This window comes from Chlamydotis macqueenii, chromosome 34, assembly GCF_036417535.1.
Source record: "Chlamydotis macqueenii isolate bChlMac1 chromosome 34, bChlMac1.mat, whole genome shotgun sequence".
In the NCBI taxonomy this organism is placed as follows: domain Eukaryota; kingdom Metazoa; phylum Chordata; class Aves; order Otidiformes; family Otididae; genus Chlamydotis; species Chlamydotis macqueenii.
In genome coordinates this window covers 238,310-258,269 of record NC_141589.1, presented here as the reverse complement: position 1 = coordinate 258,269, position 19,960 = coordinate 238,310, and the positions used below count along the sequence as shown (strand labels likewise).

Genomic DNA, 19,960 nt, shown 5'->3' with positions numbered 1-19,960 from the left:
CTTGGCCAAGGGCATATTGTTTCCAGTAAGTGGGGACAAAGAAGATAAATAGGGTTATATTCAAGGTCAATAGGAATGGGATTGAAGGGTAAACAAGGAACTACAAAGCCAATTGAAGCTGAAGCAAATAGTAAATAGTAGACTCAGAATGCAAGCTGAAGGAACAATGGCTGCTTGAGAAGGACATGTCTTGATTGAAAATGTGAACTACTAAGGCAGAGCAGGGAGGCTAATTGGCATCTCCAACAACGATCTGGGCATGAGGACTCCGTGACTCCCTTCAGAGACATAGACAGTGTTGCTGGTATTTTGTGCACAGCGAGTAAAGTTTGTTCATTGTTGCTCTTATGTCTCATGGGGTCTCTTCTCTTGGCTTATGGTCTCTGTCCTTCTTGCAGCCTGCTCTGCTCCAAACCTTTCTTCACAGTTGCCAGCTCATCTGCTCAATTTACTTCACGGCACGTGATTCAGGAAGTTTCACCTCTCGACACTTTCCCTGTGCAAATATGACCCAAAATGTGCTTCCTCTTCCATCTAGGAGTCTTCCACACTCCCATAAGGCAGAGAAGGGAAAAAAAAATTGAAAAGACCAAATACATTGAACAACCTGAATATCTGCTATGATCCAAAGGGTTTCTGCATTCAGCCTTGCTCATGGTTTGGCTCAAACATAAGAGCTACCAAGATGGTCAGTGACCCAGAGCACATGATCAATAAGGAGAAGCCAAAAGATGTGGGTTTCTTTCTTCTGAAGAAGTAAAAACAAAGGATGATGAAAGAGCAGCTTAGGATCACTTGATGAAGGTCAGCAGCAAAGATGATAGAGCAAAAAGTTTCTTGACAGGGGCAGGACTGATAACAACGCAATCAGACAGGTCCCGCACCTTATATTGTTCCTTATACCTCCGAGTGTTCATCTTGGACATCTTCTAGAGTCAAGGCCAATCACACCATCACAGATGTCCAAAAATTCATCTGCAAGTGTCCATGAAAACAATTGGTCCATGGCATTGAAAGCATCTTCATTAGACTGAATCTGAACTGGTGACTGTGAGTTTGGCACTGTAGGGTTCAGAAAGTCTGCTTTTCCCCAGGAGAGCACCAGGGAAAAACACTTCTCCAAGTGAAGACTTAGTCCTGAAAGTAAACAAAATGCAGGCTAACTTCTTAAAGTTTTTCTGAAAATAAACATTATTTTATTCACCTGTATTAAATACCAGAAACGTAGATTCACCGGCTGATGTTAAACAGACTCCTCGCAAGCCGTATCTCTCCAGGGGCCATGTTTATCTTCTGCTCCCTACTTCAACCTCTTACCTGCACATGGTGTGTCCTGTCCTGGGACAGTGCCTCACATTGCACTCTTGCATCCTGACGTTCTTGTTATTGCAAGCGGTTTACTGTGGTCCCATCCAGTTCCTAAGAGATCCTTCTCCATCACCAGTATATGGAAACTGTGTTTCACGGTCCCCCCAGTTCAGGTAGGAGTTAATCCACAGAGGGACTGATGTGGGAGGGGACCTCTTCTTCCTCATCTAGTCCAGCCCCCTGCTCAAGCAGGGTCAACTAGAGCAGGATGTCAAGGACAATATCACATCAGGTTCTGGATATCTCCAAGGATGGAGACTCTGCAACCTCTGTGCACAGCCTGTTCCCATGTTTGACCACTCTCACAATAAAAAGAGTATTTTCTTGTTTTTCATACACTCCCCATTCTTAGACAGCATTTTCGAGTCAGAGGAACAAGTAGAGATCATTCCTCCTTTCTCCAAGGCATTACCTGTTCATGAGCCAGGAGAATGGCAGTTTCAGAAGTGCCAGTGCCAGGAACAGTTTACTTTTAGCCAAAACAATAGAGGAGAAAAGACTCAGTGCTTCCTAGCAGGGGCTATTTTCCCTTAATATGGTGATGAGCAGAAGAGCACGGGAGGAGGGAGGTAGCATAGATGCAAGGAAATGGAGGGAGGGGGCCAGCACTGGAGGGTGAATGGGCAGAGGCCAATTAAGGGGAGGAGTCAGAGCAAGGAATATTTGTCGTCTACCTCCCGTCTTGGTCCTTACTGTCCTCTCTCCTGCCTGCCCTCTTTGTCTCTCCTACAAGGACAATCTTCCTGCTCTACCCTGCCAACCAGGGCTTCAGGAGCTGGATAGTATAAGGTCTCTGCTACGACCATGGGACCACCAGAAAATCTTCTTCTCCCACCCAGGGATGCCTGCACTGGGACCCTGGCTGCCATTGCTGTAACAAGGATGGAAACTGTGCTCTTCTTCTTGGCAGGGCTTTGGGGTGAGTTTTCTCCTTTTCTCCTGGAGAGCAGGGTTCTAGATGCAGTCTGACAAATGGGGCTTGGGATGGGTTGACTGCTCTCCTGTTCCCAGTCTTGGCAAGGAAATGTGTTTTGTGGCTGGAATGAAGGACTGGAGATCCGGGAAGCTTGGGTTTTAACTCCTGGCACTGAAAAAGGGCATGACGTTTCTGAGACAAGAGAAGACAGTAGTAGGATGAACATTTGGCTTCTGAAGGTCTCCTGGAGATTTAGAGGCATTAACAATGCAAATATGCAGAGACAAACACTGGGAACAAACAAATGCAAGCATCTGAGTTTCCTCAAGCAACAGAGTTTCCTTTGATTCATCTGTGTAATCCAGAATCCTGGTTTTTTCCTCCATCCTAGAGTCACAGACGGTGTTGGAGCCAGGAGCTAAGGGTGAACAAACACAGCAGACCTCCACTGCCTCCCTGTCAGGGTCAGCGCTTAATGCAGCTGCATTTCTATCCTCCAAATCAGCATAATCAAATAACTTTAAAAGTGGAGAGGGATTATCCTGGGGCAGTGCTTGCTGGTTCTTAAACAAAACCCGGTACAAGCTGAGACTGTTTCGGGGCTAGGATGAAGTAAAGGCTAAGCGAGACTGGCAAATGCTCAAGGAGGATAATCTAGGAATTTAAATCTTGTTAGAAAAATATTAATGCTTTCCAACAGCGCAGAAGAGTGGAGCTGGCAAGTCTTAGGCGTCAGCCCATGCTCTAAAGCTTCCAAGTGTAGAAAGGCCATGTGAAGCAGCAACCAGGACCAAAGATGTAGACATAGTTTAAGCATCAGACAGGGCCTTTCTGAATAAGAAGGGGTCTTTGGCATCCTCTGACAGGCTTAGATCCTTCAGCTGTCAGCAGCTGGGAGTTGAATACTACCCTCACTATAAGAAAGACACAGAAGTGCTGGAGCATGTCCAAAGAAGAGCAACGAAGCTGGTGAAGGATCTAGAGAACAAGTCTTATGAGGAGCGGTTGAGAGAATTGGGGTTGTTTAGCCTGGAGAAAAGGAGTCTTGGAGGAGACCCCATCACTCTTTACAACTGCCTGAAAGGAGGTTTTAGGGAGGCAGGTGTTGGTCTCTTCTCCAAAGTAACTAGTGACAGGACAAGAGGAAATGACCTCAAGTTGCACCAGGGGAGGTTTAGATTGGATATTAGGAAAAATTTCATCACTGAGAAGGTTGTCAAGCATTGGAACAGGCTGCCCAGGGAAGTGTTTGAGTCACCATCCCTAGAGGTATTTAAAAGACATACAGACGTGGTGCTTAGGGACATGGTTTAGTGGTGGACTTGGCAGTGTTGTGTTAACCGTTGGACTCGATGACCTTGAAGGTCTTTTCCAACCTAAATTATTCTATGATTCCATGATTCTATGTGCTGTAGCCAGTTGCCTGAATGTAGGTGCCTAGAGCTGTTTGAGTTGCCCTAGTTTCCATCCTGGACTCCAACTACTGCTCAGGAGGATGCAGGTCTAACAAATGGTCCTAGAAACCTACTTACGTGAACAAACTGTGCTCCACATGGCACCAGGTGAGCGATCTCTGGGTAGGAAAGTTCTGACAAGCATCTTGGGCAAGGATATGGAAATCTTAATTTGTACGCAGACAAGTGACCTGAAAGCTTCCTTTGATAACTTGCACAACACAGTGAGAGTGGTAGATCGCAGGAAGAACGTTCTCGGTTTGGTGCATGGAGCCGGGAGCTGCGTAACGATAGTGGGGAGGGATGATCTGAGATCCATGGTGCTACAGCAGCTCAGGGTGTGTGGAGATACTTAACTCTAGGACCTCTGTCTTCCTAGGGACCATAAACCTAAGGTTTTGTTCTCATCTTCCTGACCGTGTGCGTGGTACAGTCTAGGGTTTCTGTGGTATGGAGCTGTCACACACCATGTCACAGGGTGTATTGGGACCATTCCATGACTGGAAACAATTGGTTCTCATCTAAAGTTTTGAATATTTGGCCTGTGTCTGGGAGAGACATATTACGAGGAATCCCATGATCAGAACTGTCCTAGGTGACTAAAAAGAGATTGAAGCTGTGTACAGAGATGTGTGAGAGGTCCTAACATCATCTGTACAAGAAATTTACCCCACTAATTAGCCAGCAAGCTTTTCTTATTAAAAAAAAACCCCCGTGGTGAGCATTTCAGCAATGCTTCCCCAGACAGACCTAAAATGGCATTATTCCTACAAGAGCAAGCTGCTATGTTCTCCACTCTCAGCCACAACCTGTCTTACGGTCATTTTCCACCTTGGCTTGTGTTGGGATTCAGGTGTTGCCAACTCAGCTCCAATCAGACTTGTGAACGGCCCCAGCCGCTGTGCAGGACGGCTCGAGGTGCTTTGGAAACAGCAGTGGGGAACCGTGTGTGACGACAGCTGGGATCTGTTGGACGCTACGGTCGTATGCAGGCAGCTGGAGTGTGGGGAAGCGCTGTCAGCCCCGGGCTCGGCTCACTTTGGTCAAGGAACGGATCATATCTGGCTGGATGACGTGAACTGCACTGGTACAGAAGCTGACTTCTCTGCTTGCAGGGTCAGACCCTGGGGAGAGCATAACTGCAATCACGGAGAAGACGCAGGTGTCGTGTGCTCAGGTAACTCCCGTTTACACCCCTTCCCACACGGCCCCAGGAAGCTGTGCTGTGTAGTGGGAGGTTTTTAAGTTTGTTTGTGAAATTTTATTTCTCTGTTGGTGCTACCCTTAGGGCTCAGGATGGGGGTGGCTGCTTCAGGCACTGACCTGCACCATGCTAAGGACACTCTTCTCCAGCTCAGTTTTACCAGTGAAATGGTGGGGGGGTTGGTGGTGGTGTTTGTACTCCTTCTCTTTCAGGGGTAGAACAGAGACCATGGGGTTTTTTTTCCCCGATACACATTATTCTTGCCTCTTATGTCATCACCATGAAGTTAATGGGCAAGGAGACTGAAGGATCCCCACCTGGATGCACATACTCCCCATGCACATATTTCACGGCTGAAATATGCCAAGGAAGTTGAGTATTACATGATCTCTTCCAATTCCGATGTTGTGACAACGCTCTCTCCTGGTGGATATGTTTTTTCTCCACACTAGGACTGGGATGAGAAAGTCAGTTGTGGGTCACTTGTCTGTGAGGCAGTTCTAACTTGGATGTCACAGCATGATGCCAATGAATGGCGAGCTCCAGAAAGTGGGTGGGGAAGGCTTGAAGGTGTGCCCTACTCCTCTACATCATGGTCACCTGGGGAGTAAATCTTCATCAAGTGGGCCATGGCCCCCAGGAAGTAGAAAGGAGATTGGGATGTTGACAGGCTGCCCACTGCCCTCTTGCAGGTCAGTATTTCCCAAACACTGCTCCACTCAGCATGGAACAAGAAGTCAAATTTCCAAATGCACATCCCCTTTGTTGGATCCGGAATGGGATTCAGCACTGTATTAAGATCTGGCCATGCATACATCTAAATGCAGGTGTCACCGCTTGGGCTGCATGTCTTCCTGTTGCAAGCAGCAGAGATCTAGAGTGGAGTCAGTTCCCTACACAGAGTTGCCAAGTGCAATGAGATGCCCTGGGGCATCCGACACAACTTGGCAGATGAGACACAGGTCCTAAAGGAGACCCTACAGAGCAGGAGTCTGGGGGAATAGCTATGGCATCACAAATGCTGCTGAACACTTATTTGGGCAATGGAATCAGATGTCAACATTGGGCCAGCTGAGCAGCTCCACAGATGTCATTGACTAAACAGAATTTCAACATCCATCTCACATGAAGACACCGACAAGTCTGTAAGGCATGCGGGTGTCTTGATCTCCAGTGAGTCTCCACCCCTGGAGTACCATCACAGTGGGAACTACACAGGAGAAGATAAAGAACTTGATCTTCATCAGCCTTCAGCTTATCAAGTCCTGGGCAGTACTGGTGGAGAAGACCTTTCCTTCCTTTGATCTCTAGGCAATCTTTCTATGTGCAATCCCTGAGCCTGGTTTTGTTGTTGGAGGTTGTTTTTTTTTTTCCCTTTTTTTTTTTTAAATGCAGACACTAAAAAACCAGTTCAGCTGCAATTGGTGAATGGTTCAAGTCCCTGCGCTGGGAGAGTGGAGGTGCTTTACGGTCAGCAATGGGGAACTGTCTGTGATGACAACTGGGATATAATCGATGCTGAGGTTGTGTGCCGGCAGCTGGGCTGCGGGACTGCTCTATCGGCTCCTTCCTCAGCTCACTTTGGGAGAGGGCCTGATCCCATTTGGCTTGATGACGTGACCTGCAAAGGAACAGAAGGTGCCCTCTCCGAATGCAGTGCAAAACCTTGGGGAAGCCATAACTGTGTGCACGGAGAAGACGCTGGTGTTGTGTGCTCAGGTAAATTCCACTCTACACGACACGAGTGGGTTATGTGGGGAGAGGTGCTGGAGGTGCTTGTAGGACACCCTGTTCCCTTTGGAGCAGTGGTGACCCTGATACTAAAGCGAACTGTAAAAAGGGATTAATCCTGTTAAGCCCTGAAGTGGTCTTGCCTCTTCTCCTTAATTAAAATCCACAATCACATGCTAAAAGACAGTGGTGCTGCAGGAACTGTTGGTAGGGTGCCCCATGCTACAGCACGTGGCCAGTGGATGCCTTGCTAGAGTATCCTCTCTCACTGCAGGGTACAGTGCCTTCGGCAGTCCCATCCTCCCACCTCCTGCCAGTAGACATAGTTCCTTCTCAAGTTCCCCAAAAACTCCTGCATTAAGTGAGGTTCTTCCCGTGGCCTGCATTGTCCCACGCAGTGCATTAGTATCAGATCTGCCCACGTAGCTGAGCCCCAGGGCTACACTTCCAAGTTGCCATTCCTGATTCCCGGAGCCACTCACTCCTTCCCAGTTCACCAGTTATCTGGCCAAGGAAGAGGCAGCGTACACCACAGCTGGTTTACCAGTAGGCATTTCCTGGTGTGTTAGTATGAATATGTTGATTGCTTGGACAACGCTGGAAGGAGAAGAGTTGGTTTCCACCTGCCTTTCCTGTAACGAGGTGCTAATTAGTGTCTTTGCTCTGTAGCCACTTACAGAGCGTTGGCAAAATGTGTAGGGGCTTAATATACAGAGGAATCCACATTTTGTTCATTGACCTCTGGGTAAACACAGGATTAACAGGAGGCTGAAGAGACAGTATGGAGTGATTCTGGCACCTCTAGGTATCTAGGACCTTCTGGTGCGTGTGAAGGTGCACAGGAGCTCTATAAGGTGCTGACATCAGCACAGACAGCAGACCTGAAACCCCTTGCAATGACAAACCTCAAAAGCAATGGACACCCACATTTAGGCAAGACTAGCTGCCCTCTTCAATCCCAAGTATATTTAAGCTAAAAAAAAAAATCCATTGCTGAACATCTAATGCTGTGATGCTGGAGGAAGTGCTTGTGCACTCTTTATGCAAAGTTTTCCCATGCGAAACTGCAAGAGATGCTGAGTTCACTGCCAGCTGGAGGACGGATGCACCACACTCTACACCAGATACATTCCTGATTATTTGTTTTTCCATTTTTTTTTTTCCCTGTAGGCTTTGCAGAACCTGCCCCGCTCCGCTTAGTGAATGGATTGAACCACTGCTCTGGGAGAGTCGAGGTGTTTTACGGCCAGCGCTGGGGAACTGTGTGTGATGATGAGTGGGACTTGGTCGAGGCAGAAGTGGTGTGCAGACAGCTGGGTTGTGGGAAGGCCTTGTCAGCTACCCACGGGGCTCACTTTGGGGAAGGATCTGGCCCCATCTGGATTGATGATGTCAACTGCACAGGGACAGAAGCTGCTCTTTCCCAGTGCCGAGCCACTCCCTGGGGAAGTCATAACTGTGGGCATGAAGAAGACGCTGGCGTGGTTTGTACAGGTACCCATCACTCATGGCATATCATGGAGGAAGCTGTTTGTGGGTGACCCTTTCAGACAATCCCAAAGAACCTGTCCTTCAGTACGAACAGATCTTTCAAAGAAGGTGACACAGAATGCTTCAAAGTGGGTTGACTTCACATTTGTGAAGGAAACGGGCACCTGCAATGAGATTGGTCTCTCCCACAGTCCCCAGATACATGATGTTCACCCCCACCAGAGCTAGATACTAGCAGTCCTCAGTCAACTCTTTCTGCTGTACCAAAATTCTGATCCCAGATGCTAAGACTCCTTAACACAGACTAGACCATAAGGCAACTCAGTTCTCCTGGACCAGTGTTAGTCCACAAGTCCCTGTCCCTTCCCAGTTCAGCTGGCCAACCCAGTGCTACTCCCCCTAGTCTGGTCCACTATAATAAGAGGGTGCCGGCACAACTGTCGTCTTTTGGTGAGATAAAGGTTCAAACAAACCTGGCTGATTTCAGTAGAGACTAGTCAACAAGAGGGGTCAGCTGGAGATCACTGCTCTAAGGAACAGAGAATGGAGGTCTTTCTTATTTCTCGACACAGGATTTGCCGAGTTGCTTCCAGTCCGACTGGTGAATGGTTCTAGCAACTGCTCTGGGAGAGTCGAGGTGTTTCATGAGCAGCAGTGGGGAACCGTCTGCGACGACAGCTGGGATCTGACAGATGCTCAAGTGGTGTGCAGGCAGCTGGGCTGCGGGACAGCGGTCTCAGCCCCCGACTCGGCTCGGTTCGGACAAGGAATCGGTCAAATTTGGCTGGATGATGTGAACTGCGCAGGGGCTGAAAGCATCCTCACGGAGTGTCGGGCCAGGCCCTGGGGAGACCACAACTGTAACCATGGAGAAGATGCTGGCGTGGAGTGCTCAGGTACCGCTAAAGCATGTAATGCAGTGTGGGGCACTAGGGATGTCCTGTATTTGCAGGAAGGGTGTTGGTGGCCCTGGACCTCTTGGTGGGACTAGAGCGCTGCTGTATTTGTTGGCCAATCCGGATGGCTATGCTTGTAGAGGCTCACAACTGGGGACTCAGCACTCTCCACTGCACTGTTCCCATGAGTGCTCTGTTCCCTCGTCCCCATTTCAGTGCTCTGCCGTTTGGGAAGTAACCTGGGTGCTCATCTAGGATCACTCTGCAGGTGATGGATTTATTGCAAAAGTTCTAGCCAAGGAAGTGGGATCATGCTGTAAGGCCATAGGCACTGAGTGTTGCTTTACACATCGTGAACCCGAGCCCTATTGGCTTCCAGACCCCTGCAAGGAAGATTTTTGCCCTCTCCACGGAGCTCTGAGGCACGCAAAGCTCCTTGAACTCTTTGCAACTGTGTTTTGGTCCAGGTGTTGCGGAACCAGCTCTCGTTCGGCTTGTCAACGGTCCGAATCGTTGCGCCGGGAGAGTCGAGGTGTTCCATGAGCAGCAGTGGGGAACCGTGTGTGATGACAGCTGGGACGCAGCGGAAGCCAGTGTTGTGTGCAGGCAGCTGGGCTGTGGAGCAGCGCTGTCAGCCCCTGGTTCAGCTCATTTTGGGCCAGGGTCTGACCCCATCTGGCTGGACGATGTGAATTGCTCAGGGAAGGAAGCTGCCCTCTCTGAGTGCGGGGCCCAGCCTTGGGGGTCCCATAACTGCAAGCACGGAGAAGATGCTGGTGTGGTGTGCTCAGGTAACCCCGCTCTGCCTCTGTCTGCACAATGGGGGAAGGTTTTCTGTTTCCTAGAGGGGAAATAGAACCTGCAGCAGGATCTGTCTGGATTCAGTGTCCTGAATCTGAGTTGTGAGCTCTCTTTCATCACAGTGGAGATCTGTTACAAATTCCTTTTTTTTTGAGTGTGTTTGTGTAGCGGTTTCTGTAAGCAGAAGCTGCGTGCTTTCCTCGGCTTGGATTTCTCCCTTACGTTCTGCAGAGTACGCTATGCTGTCTGTTGTCCACTTATCTCTGAATATAAGAACTGAGGAAGATACCCCCACATTGTGCACCTGGATAAATGCATCCTCGATGTCATTAGGCTCACATACATTTTATCTTATTTTTAATCGCGCAAATAGCAAATTAATGTATATCCCTGCTCTTGTTTGGTGTTTTTTTTCCCTCAGATATACCAAGAATAGCTCCACTGCAGCTAACGAACGGGCCAAATCGTTGCAGTGGGAGAGTTGAAGTTTTTTATGGCCAGCAGTGGGGAACGGTATGTGATGACAGCTGGGATATAAGCGATGCTGAAGTTGTTTGCCAACAGCTGGGCTGTGGGAGAGCGCTGTCCACACTGGGATCTGCTCATTTTGGAGAAGGGTCTGGCCCTATCTGGCTGGATGACGTGAATTGCACCGGGACTGAAACTGCCCTCTCCAAATGTAAAACCGCTCTGTGGGGAGTCCATAACTGTAGGCATGGAGAAGATGCTGGTGTTGTGTGCTTGGGTAAGTCTCATCTGTGTCAGTAGCTGCTCGACTTTTGGGGAATGCGTCTTACGACTCTAAAACCATAGTGCTGTACAGAGAAAGTGCTTCAAGCAGGGATGTCAGTAAATCGTCTGTGTTCCCCTCTCCTTCCCGTTCAAAAGCTAAGCGTGACACGGTGATGCTGTGGTCCAGCCTGCTTCTGGCTGGGCAGAATTTAAACTTGTGACTCTTTCCCGCTTGAGTCACCAGTAAACCTGGTGGCACTGCAGGGCTGCTGTGATTCACCCTGTTACAGAGGGTGTGGAATCACTTGGACTCTTCTACTGCCACCAGTGACAACCCCAATGAACATATTACACTTGAAAAGTCAAGATACACTCTCCTTTTTTCTCTCTCTCTCTTATCTTCCAGAAAGAATATTTTAAAAAACTTGCAGAAACCCATTTCATCCACCTCTCCTCCCTCACTGGGTAGAACTGCCTTCATTAGACCTTTTTTCACCCATGGTTTTCCAGTGTCTTCTCTGAAACCTCCACAGTTGAGACCCATTTCCTCAAAGTGTCGCAGCACTGCACTTTGTTGCCACCAGAAGGAAACCCTGAGCTCACTATCATTACTGGCATTTATTCCACAGCCTCTTGTCTCTTTGCAGTGTGCATTACTACCATTTCTTCTTTGCATCTACTCTACTGTTACGTCCCTTTTCCGTTTCCTCAACCTCTTCCCATTTCCCTCTTGAGACACATATTTCTGCTTCTTCTCATTCATGTAATTCCATGGTTTCTCCTTTACTGTTGGGTGGATTTATTTTAGCCTGTTGCGCTTGCTGAGGCTTTGCCAGTGCTGAGTAGCTCTGAGGGCTTGGTTTGCATAACTCGTAGTCAGCAGTCCCTTTTATACACGGCCGTGCCTTTCTCAGAAAAGTATGACACTGTGTCACTCTCAATCCTTTATGGCCCTTAAATCCCTTTGCGAAGACTTGTCACTTCACCCATCCTTCTTGATCCTCTGTCTGGCCATTTTCCCTCTGTTGCGGAGGAGTGGAACGCACCTTACTCAAAAGAGAGAAGCAGCAATTTGTTTTATTGAGGCAAAATAATAATTTGACCGAGTTCAATAAGTTTGATGGAATCTAACAAAGTTTAACAGGGATTTGACAAGACTCAATAAGTCTGATGGCAAGGCTCACCTTGTTAATTACTGTGTGGAAGCAACATACAAAGGAAAATTGAGTTAGAGTTGAGTTAGAACGATTCCCACAGAGACCGGAGACACAGGGTAAGGAGGACCCTCCTGTTCAGAGTGGACTCTCTTGCTTTCTAAACTCCTTAAGAGGCCTAGGTGCAGCTGGATCCGACCTTAGTCTCAGACTTGGTCAACGGTTTCTGTCTAATGGAAGAGATGCAAAGAGTAAGGAGGAACCTCACGTTGAGTCGCAGTGTTCAGAGGGGACTCCTTGCTTTCTGAATTCCTTCTGAAGCCTAAGCGTGGCTGGGTCCAGTCTTAGTCTCAAACTTGGACAACAATTTCTGTCTAATGAAATTATCCATACAATGTTTATAATAATATTGAGTAGTTACCTGGATTAGTAACAGTTCATTAGCGTTAATTCAGCACACTATCCATCATTATGGAGGACCTGTTGCAGGTAAGGGGTCTCTCCGCCTGGGGTGAGGAAGGATCTCTTAATCTCAGGTGAGGAATTTCCAACCTTGAGAGGGGTCCCTGCTGAAGGAGAGAGTCACCTGGCGTGCAGCTCAGGGAGAGCTCAAACTGCGCCCATCCTGATGGTAATATTTATAGAGTGAGTAGTTGTCTGCTTGCCAATAGTACAGACAAGATACATGGCTTCATTTTAGCTCTGGTGTCCTGTTCCGTGCTTTGGTTATCTTGCATCTTAGGGCTTGGAAACCACCTTCCAAAATATTTTTTCAAGGCACCTTCACTCCCTTGTACGTCAGCTAGGAGCTTTCCAGCTCACAAGGTGACCGCAAGGATGAGGCCTGTTGTTCCTCAGTCAGGCTGAACCAAAGTGCAGCTAGGAGTCCAGAGTGTCTGTCAGCCTCCCAGAAGGGGTGAACTTTTTGCCTTGCCCTTGCAGGAGATAAACCGCTTTCCTCTGGTTACTTGCCCACACCTTGAAAACACCCTGTGCATTCACTGACTAAACACAGATTCCTGTCTCTGAATTAAACATCCTGCTGTCCCTTTGCAGCCAGCGAGGACAGTCAGAGCAGTCAATGGCAGGACTTGGCCCATCGTGATGCAGATGCCCAAAGCAGATGAAAGAGGTTGCAACCCAGCAGTGCTCATTCCCTTGCATTGACTGCAAAGGGTACCGAGGCACCTCGGCAGAGTTGTAAAAGTGAGGTTCAGTTGCCTAAACATAGGTGTCTACTGTCATCTGAGACATCCCGCTAAATCTCACCCAGTCTCTAACTGCCGAGCCAGAAGGGCGCCCATCTCCCTCAAGACCTGCGTCAAGTCTGCCAACCCCATTGGGATGTCTGGGATTCCCTGGGCATCTCAGATGGCACCAGGTACCAATGATCAGGAAAGACAATCAGCCCCCAGAAGTTGGTGCTTAAGGACTCTGAGTCCAGCTGAGATGGATCATAACCCAGTTTTCTCACCGTTCTCCTAAAGCGTTCTTTCTTCCTAAAGTCCTTCCTCCTGGTTGGTAAAGTCACCTGTGTTTGCTGTCCAGACAGAGGGGGGAAAGGAGTCCTTGGTTTTGGACAGCACTTTTCCTTGACGTTTGGGACAGGAGGAGGGAAAAGAACTGCACTGAACTTTCTTTCTCCGTGCTGCTTGTCCTTGCTGCTCGTACTAAGCCAACGGGCACAGGCTGCGTTTGCTGACGTGGCTAGCAGGAACGCGCTTGCCAGAATAAAACTGACCTGGTCTTACCTTTCTGGTTCAGGTGCTCCAGAACCAGCCCCGATCCGACTGGTGGGTGGTTCGGATTCCTGCTCTGGGAGAGTCGAGGTGTTTCATGAGCAGCAGTGGGGAACCGTCTGCGACGACAGCTGGGATCTGACAGACGCTCAAGTGGTGTGCAGGCAGCTGGGCTGCGGGACAGCGGTCTCAGCCCCCGACTCGGCTCGGTTCGGACAAGGAATCGGTCAAATTTGGCTGGATGATGTGAACTGCGCAGGGGCTGAAACTGCCCTCTCCAACTGCCAGGCGCGATCTTGGGGAGACCACAACTGTAATCATGGAGAAGATGCTGGTGTGGTCTGCTCAGGTACTGCTACACCATATAATGCGGGGTGCAACGGGGGCTGTGGGTCAGGAAGAATTTTCTGTGGCCCTGAGGAACACATTTTACCATGGTGCTGCTCTTAGATGAGGTACAGAAGGAGTGAATCCAGTGCTCGTTGAGATACCTTGGGAGATCCAAGACGCTTGCAGAGTGACAGAGGACCCGGTGCTCCTCTGGAGCAGCAGCTGGAAACCAGGCAGAATTTGCTTCCAAAACAGGCATGTGTATTTAGGTAGCTGAAATTCCATCTGCAGTATGAGCCCAGTGGGGAGAAGACAAGCCCGGGTGCTGTGGGGCGATGTGCAGGAGGGTTGTGAGGATTAACAAGGTAAAGGGCATTCTCCGCTCCAAGTCCCAGCGGCACAGCATCATCACAGAGAGACCTGTGCCACAGTGGCTCGGAGAATATTCCTGGGAAGGTGCTGTGGGGAGGAAAAACAAGGGGGATGGATTGCCCTGGCCATCCTTAACCTCTGCAGAAAATGCAAGTGTAGCAAAGCTCACATGCTCTGGTGATCAACATCCATGCCCACAACTTTTTTTGTCACAAGACCCCTGTAAGGAGGGGTTTTGCCCTCTCCACAGAGCTCTGAGGCACACAAAGCTCCCTGAACTCTTTGCAACTGTGTTTTGGTCCAGGCATTGCGGAACCAGCTCTCGTTCGGCTCGTCAACGGTCCGAATCGTTGCGCCGGGAGAGTCGAGGTGTTCCATGAGCAGCAGTGGGGAACCGTGTGTGATGACAGCTGGGACGCAGCGGAAGCCAGTGTTGTGTGCAGGCAGCTGGGCTGTGGAGCAGCGCTGTCAGCCCCTGGTTCAGCTCATTTTGGGCCAGGGTCTGACCCCATCTGGCTGGACGATGTGAATTGCTCAGGGAAGGAAGCTGCCCTCTCTGAGTGCGGGGCCCAGCCTTGGGGGTCCCATAACTGCAAGCACGGAGAAGATGCTGGTGTGGTGTGCTCAGGTAACCCCGCTCTGCGTCTCGGTCTCAATGGTGTCAGGAAACACAGAGGAAAGGTTTTTCACTCTCGGTGGAAGATCTTCTCTGAGGTCCTGCTGCTCCCAGTGTGCGCTATTAATCCTAAACCCATTCTTGTGTAGATTTTGTAATGCTCATGGTCCTCTCCAATGTCAGCAGTCACCACTGGAAGTCGATCCAGAATTTTGGAGTTCTCATCAGCAAGCCCCAGGCTGATAACCCTGTCAAGGTCTGCATCCCATTCCTCAGCTCCTGAGGGCTCCAAGACTTTTCCAGGGCCGGACAGGTCCCAGAAAGATTCCATTCCTGCTGAGACACGGGCTTGTGGTGTCACAGAGACAGAGTCACCTCTGAGAACAGATATTTACATGTAAACCTAAGAGGCAAGTCTTGCTCTCTGGCTAATTGGGAAGTCTGTTTTGCTCTGTCGTGAGAAGCAATACAATGTCCCATTTCAGGATTCGCAGAGAGCTTCAGAAACCTCAAACCACTGAATGAGTCTGTTCAGCACTTGTATCCAAGTGCTTTTTCCGTTTTCTCTCCGGTAGCTCTTGCAACCTGCGGTCCTGAAGAAACCTCTTGCTTTATTAAAGCAACTGGGAGGCTGGTAGGATAATTCAGGTTGAAGGGACCGCAGGAGGTCTCCATACCAGTGTCCTGCTCAGCAGTGAGGTCAGCAGTGAGGGCAGACCAGCACGTCTTCATCCAGGTTTGGAAACCCAGTCGCATGGTCTCTCAGGGCAATCCTACACAATCCCAAGTTTCTTTAGAAGCAGGCATCCTGTTCTTTCAACTTTTAGCTGTTCTTTTCTACATTTCTGGGATGTCAATGAGAAGCTAGTAGAGCTTTCCTGGAGTCCCTCCTTCCTTCCATGAACAGCTTTGGGAAACTTCAAGAGAACTCAACGCTCTTCCAAGAGGAGTCATCTCCCCTACCACGAACACAGCAAAATACATGCCTGCAGCGGAGCAGGTGGAAATGCTGTCACCGAGTGCTGGGTTCTCTAACTTTGTTCACTGATGGACATTACAAAGCTTCATATATGCAATCCAGTTTATTTGGGCACGCTCCTGTTTCTAGACATAGGTACCTCATGCTAGATAGGACACAACAGTCTGCAGACATCTACCTGGGGCTAGCTGATACGACCCTGGAGCTACGAGACCCACACCCTTCCAACACAACAGCTGGACGATGGCAAGGATGCCCAAACGCACCTCACGTGGGACAAGACGCCAAACTGGTGGCTCCTGAATTGCTCCCTCTGTACAGGTTTCGTCTGTAGATAATACTGGATGTTGATGTCAGAGGCCAGCCCAGCAGATTGCTATTTATACAGAGCGGGCACAGGGTCCTGTGTCACCACAGCGTCAGCAGCGATTCAAACAAACCATCTGGAAGATGTCTGCTCAGAAGGGACGTTAGCATGTCTTGCTGGTTGGGGGGCTGAAATATCCCTTCCAGTCCTAACTGGGATGTTTCCGTCAGCCTGGGGGCAGTGCAGAGCCACACAGCCCTGAATTGACACCCAAAATGTCCTCTTTAGCCATCTGGTTTTCATCCACGGGACACCCTGCTTGGCACTCATCCCCTGCAATGTGCCAGCGGGGTTCAGGTGCAGTGCGTTTGTGCGCATTTCTCTTTTTCAATTGTTTTTTTTTGTGCAGGTGCTCCAGAAGTGCCTCCTCTCCGGCTGGTGAACGGCCCCACTCGTTGTGCCGGGAGAGTTGAGGTGTTTCACGGCCAGCAGTGGGGGACAATCTGCGACGACAGCTGGGACTTGACAGATGCTGCAGTAGTGTGCCAGCAGCTGGGCTGTGGGACAGCCCTGTCCGCCCCAGGTTCGGCTTATTTTGGGCACGGTTTTGGCCGCATCTGGTTGGATGACGTGAAATGCACCGGTGGAGAAGCAGCCCTCTCTGAGTGTGCGGCGAGGCCTTGGGGAGTCCATAACTGTAATCACGGAGAAGACGCGGGCATCATATGCTCAGGTAACCTTCATCCATGTCCTGTCCTACTAGGTACGAGTCCATACTAAGCGTCTAGTTTGGATGTTGGGGCTGGTGGCCCTTTGTCCTTTCCCAGTCCAACCTTCTTGTCTTAGACAAGTACCATGGGGGCGATGTTGGAGGTGTGGAGCCAGAGCTTGGTGTTTGGAGGGATGATTCCCATCCCTCCGTGTGACATTTTGCCTGTTTGCATTTTAAAAATACCACTAAATATTATCTGCACACTGGTAACTGTCCGTGGCTTGTCAGGCTAAAGGAAGCTGCTTTTACAGGTCTGAATTGCATACATGTCCTTCCAGGTGGGATCTAAACCTCATAGATGTTCCGGAGTGGAGAAGAGAGATGATTTTGCCAGCCAACATGAGTATGACATTCATTTAACCCAAATAAAAGTGATTTCTGAAGTCCAAGGAGCAAGCAGTACGGAAGAAAACAACCGAGACTCGGATCTATGGCACTCAAATGCAAGCACCAAAGTGATGTGCCCAAACCAGGGGCATCTTTGCCCTGGGAATCTATTCAGTTAATGAAGAGAGGCAATTGTGTGGGGCAAGACAGCCCAGCTCCCCTCTCAATCACCTCAGATGCCTCTCACTCCCTTGGCTGTAAAAGGACCTTTGGGTGATGTTGTGTCTAGCTTGGGTACCTCTGATGATGCCTGCACATGGTCCTACTGGCCACAGATCCTGCCACAAGACAAGGTTCCAGGCATCTTCTCTCAGGGGCAGGAGGAATATTTGGAGAACACTGTTGGGCACTTGAAGTCAACCTGAATCCTTGCAGCATCTCACATTAGCATGCCTTCCCCGCCCAGCAGGTCATACAGTTCCCATGCCAGTTCATCCTCTCCTGCTGGTATTGCCTCTAATCCATAAAAGTTGTCTTGTGCTGATGGTAGGGTTACAGTATGTAACATTTGGCTCTTGCTGCACGGTCTTGGACAGCCTTGGGTAGGCGCCACCCTTCCCCCCAGAAGCATTCAGTTACTGCCATGAAGTCCTCACATAGCTTGCCCTCTTACAAATAAGACGGATGGAACCTCATGGCCCTCTGAGAAATTCCCTCCAAGCCCTGGGTAATTTCTGTGCCTCTTCTCACACTTTATTAAAAAAAAAAAAAAAAGAATAACGTAGACATTGACCTGAACTTCTTGTTCCTGTAAGTCTGTGTGACGCTCTGCCTCATGGTCAGCGGCCAGGTCACCACCACCTTCACTGCATTTCTACCCTCCCCAGAGCCACACTGAACTGGGGCACCTCCCAAAAGCATGACAACATGAGCTGCTTGAGATCTTCCTTGGAATGGGGTGAACTGGTCTGGTAGGAGGTGGGGGAGAGGACCCAGTCATCCGTCCTTCTCATAAAACCAGCCTGAGCTGACCAGTAACTTGTGCTGAGCTGGATTTCCCATCAGTGCAGTTTTAACCATGTTCGTAGAGCCGTCAGAGGACGAGAGAGAACGGTTTTGCCAAACCCTGGGTCCTTCTATGGCACACTCATGGTTCTCCAACGTCCCTGCCGGTTGCCTTCTCAGCTGAACCTTGCTGGCCCATCTTCCCGCGGCAAGATGAGCACGGTGGGGCCGGCTTGGTGCTCACGGTGCTTCTGGCTCCTCCAGGTTCTTGTTAACTGCAGAGAAAGGGAAGGAGGTAAAGCAAATTCTGCTCCCAGGAACTCTGTGACATCAGAATTCCCCGCCAGACGTGACAAGGCCTCTGCTCCCAAGGAAGGTCTGTGGGTTGGGTTATACCCTCGTATTTGGGGCCGTCGGGAACCCAACAGCTGAGCTTTGGACAGGGCCCTGTGGGAGCCTGGATAAGGCTGCATGGAGAGCAGGCTCTGACCCGGATGCACAATGCACTGCTTGATCTGGAGGACAGTAGCACGTGGTCCCGACAGCACGGCCCTGTGCAGCACCCAGGTGAAATCACAGCCCCCACAGCCCTGCTCCTCCATAGGAAACCCGCCAAAGACCCCCAGGGATTCCTCCCTTCACCCATGCAGGGCGTCTCCAAGCTTCTCTCCCAGGAAATGGGAACTCAGCTCCCAACAGCTTCAGGGAGTCCAGCTCTGACACTGAGGGAATATTGATGGCGTCCTGATGCAGAGGCATCACTCCCCGGCCACGGGTTCAGCTGTCCTTCCCTCACCTCCCACGGACGCTTGTCATTACCGCCTGCCCCAGAAATGCCCTACCTTCCCTCTTTCTGCCCTTTAGGAGCCTTATACAAAATCCCCTTGTCGGCATCTCCCCGGCAGGATCCATCCCATAGTCAGGCTCTCACCGGTGTGTTTGCCCCTGCTCTGCTGGTGCCCCTCTCCCACCAGCTGGCCCCACCGCATCCACCCTAACCAGATGCTCTGTATTCCTTACGGCTCCTTGCTGTATCCATTTCCCTGCCTCCACCAGCACGATCCTGAGCTGGGGGGAGCCTTCCTGCCCTGATTCCCCTCCTGTACCATGTAGTCCAGCCTGCTGACTCTGCCAGAAGAGTCTGACCCCGTCTCAACATCACTTCAGACGTCTCGGTGATGGGTGACCGGTGGATGACCTGCGCAAACAACATCAGCATCCTCTCTATGACAGCAGCTGTGTTCACCCCATGGCCTGGCCTGACAAAGATGCTCGCTTCCGTCCCGTTGCATCGGAGTGCCTCTGGAGAGGGCCCCAGAACAAAGAAATCCTTGGGCACTTTCACCCTTACGATCTGCGGACCCACCCTTCACACACTCTTCACATGCCTTGCACGCTCCTTTTAGTCCAAGGGTCATTACTGCTCTGGGGTCTTGTGGTGGTTTAGCCCGGATCACCACACAGTTTTCTTATTCACCCTGCCCCTACCTAGTGGGACAGGGGAGAGAAATTGGGAAGAAAGGAAAACTCGTGGGTTGAGATAAAAACAGTTTACTAAAAATACTAAAAACTACAAAGCTAACAGGATATAAGGATATTAATATATACAAAATATACAAAATGAACAATGTACAATTTCTCACCACCCGATGTCCGAATGACCGACGCAGCCCGTCCCGAGCAGCGATCACAGGAACAACACCGAGCAGCAAGCAAAGGGGGAGAGCAAGCCAGCAAGGGAGAGGGAACGGTGCCAGCAAGCAAGA

At 49.9% G+C, this 19,960-nt stretch overlaps 1 protein-coding gene across 1 annotated transcript; it reads left to right on the top strand.

The window, feature by feature from the left end:
- The first annotated feature begins 1,295 nt into the window (after positions 1 to 1,295).
- LOC104477482 (scavenger receptor cysteine-rich domain-containing protein DMBT1-like) lies at positions 1,296 to 17,987 on the top strand. Its single transcript, XM_086769317.1, has 11 exons — positions 1,296 to 2,287; positions 4,592 to 4,915; positions 6,338 to 6,661; positions 7,844 to 8,167; positions 8,737 to 9,060; positions 9,528 to 9,851; positions 10,283 to 10,606; positions 13,512 to 13,835; positions 14,493 to 14,816; positions 16,500 to 16,823; positions 17,141 to 17,987. Exons 1-11 carry the CDS (start codon positions 2,173 to 2,175, stop codon positions 17,149 to 17,151), a joined length of 3,042 nt encoding a protein of 1,013 aa, XP_086625443.1. The 5' UTR covers positions 1,296 to 2,172; the 3' UTR covers positions 17,152 to 17,987.
- Positions 17,988 to 19,960: the final 1,973 nt, after the last annotated feature.

What these genes read in the sequence shown, in the direction of transcription:
- LOC104477482 (XM_086769317.1), top strand. Translation starts at nt 2,173, where the DNA reads ATGGGACCACCAGAAAATCTTCTTCTCCCACCCAGGGATGCCTGCACT. An exon ending in TGCTGGCGTGGAGTGCTCAG is followed by an intron (nt 9,061 to 9,527) that starts GTACCGCTAAAG and finishes GTTTTGGTCCAG; the next exon opens with GTGTTGCGGAACCAGCTCTC. An exon ending in TGCTGGTGTTGTGTGCTTGG is followed by an intron (nt 10,607 to 13,511) that starts GTAAGTCTCATC and finishes TTTCTGGTTCAG; the next exon opens with GTGCTCCAGAACCAGCCCCG.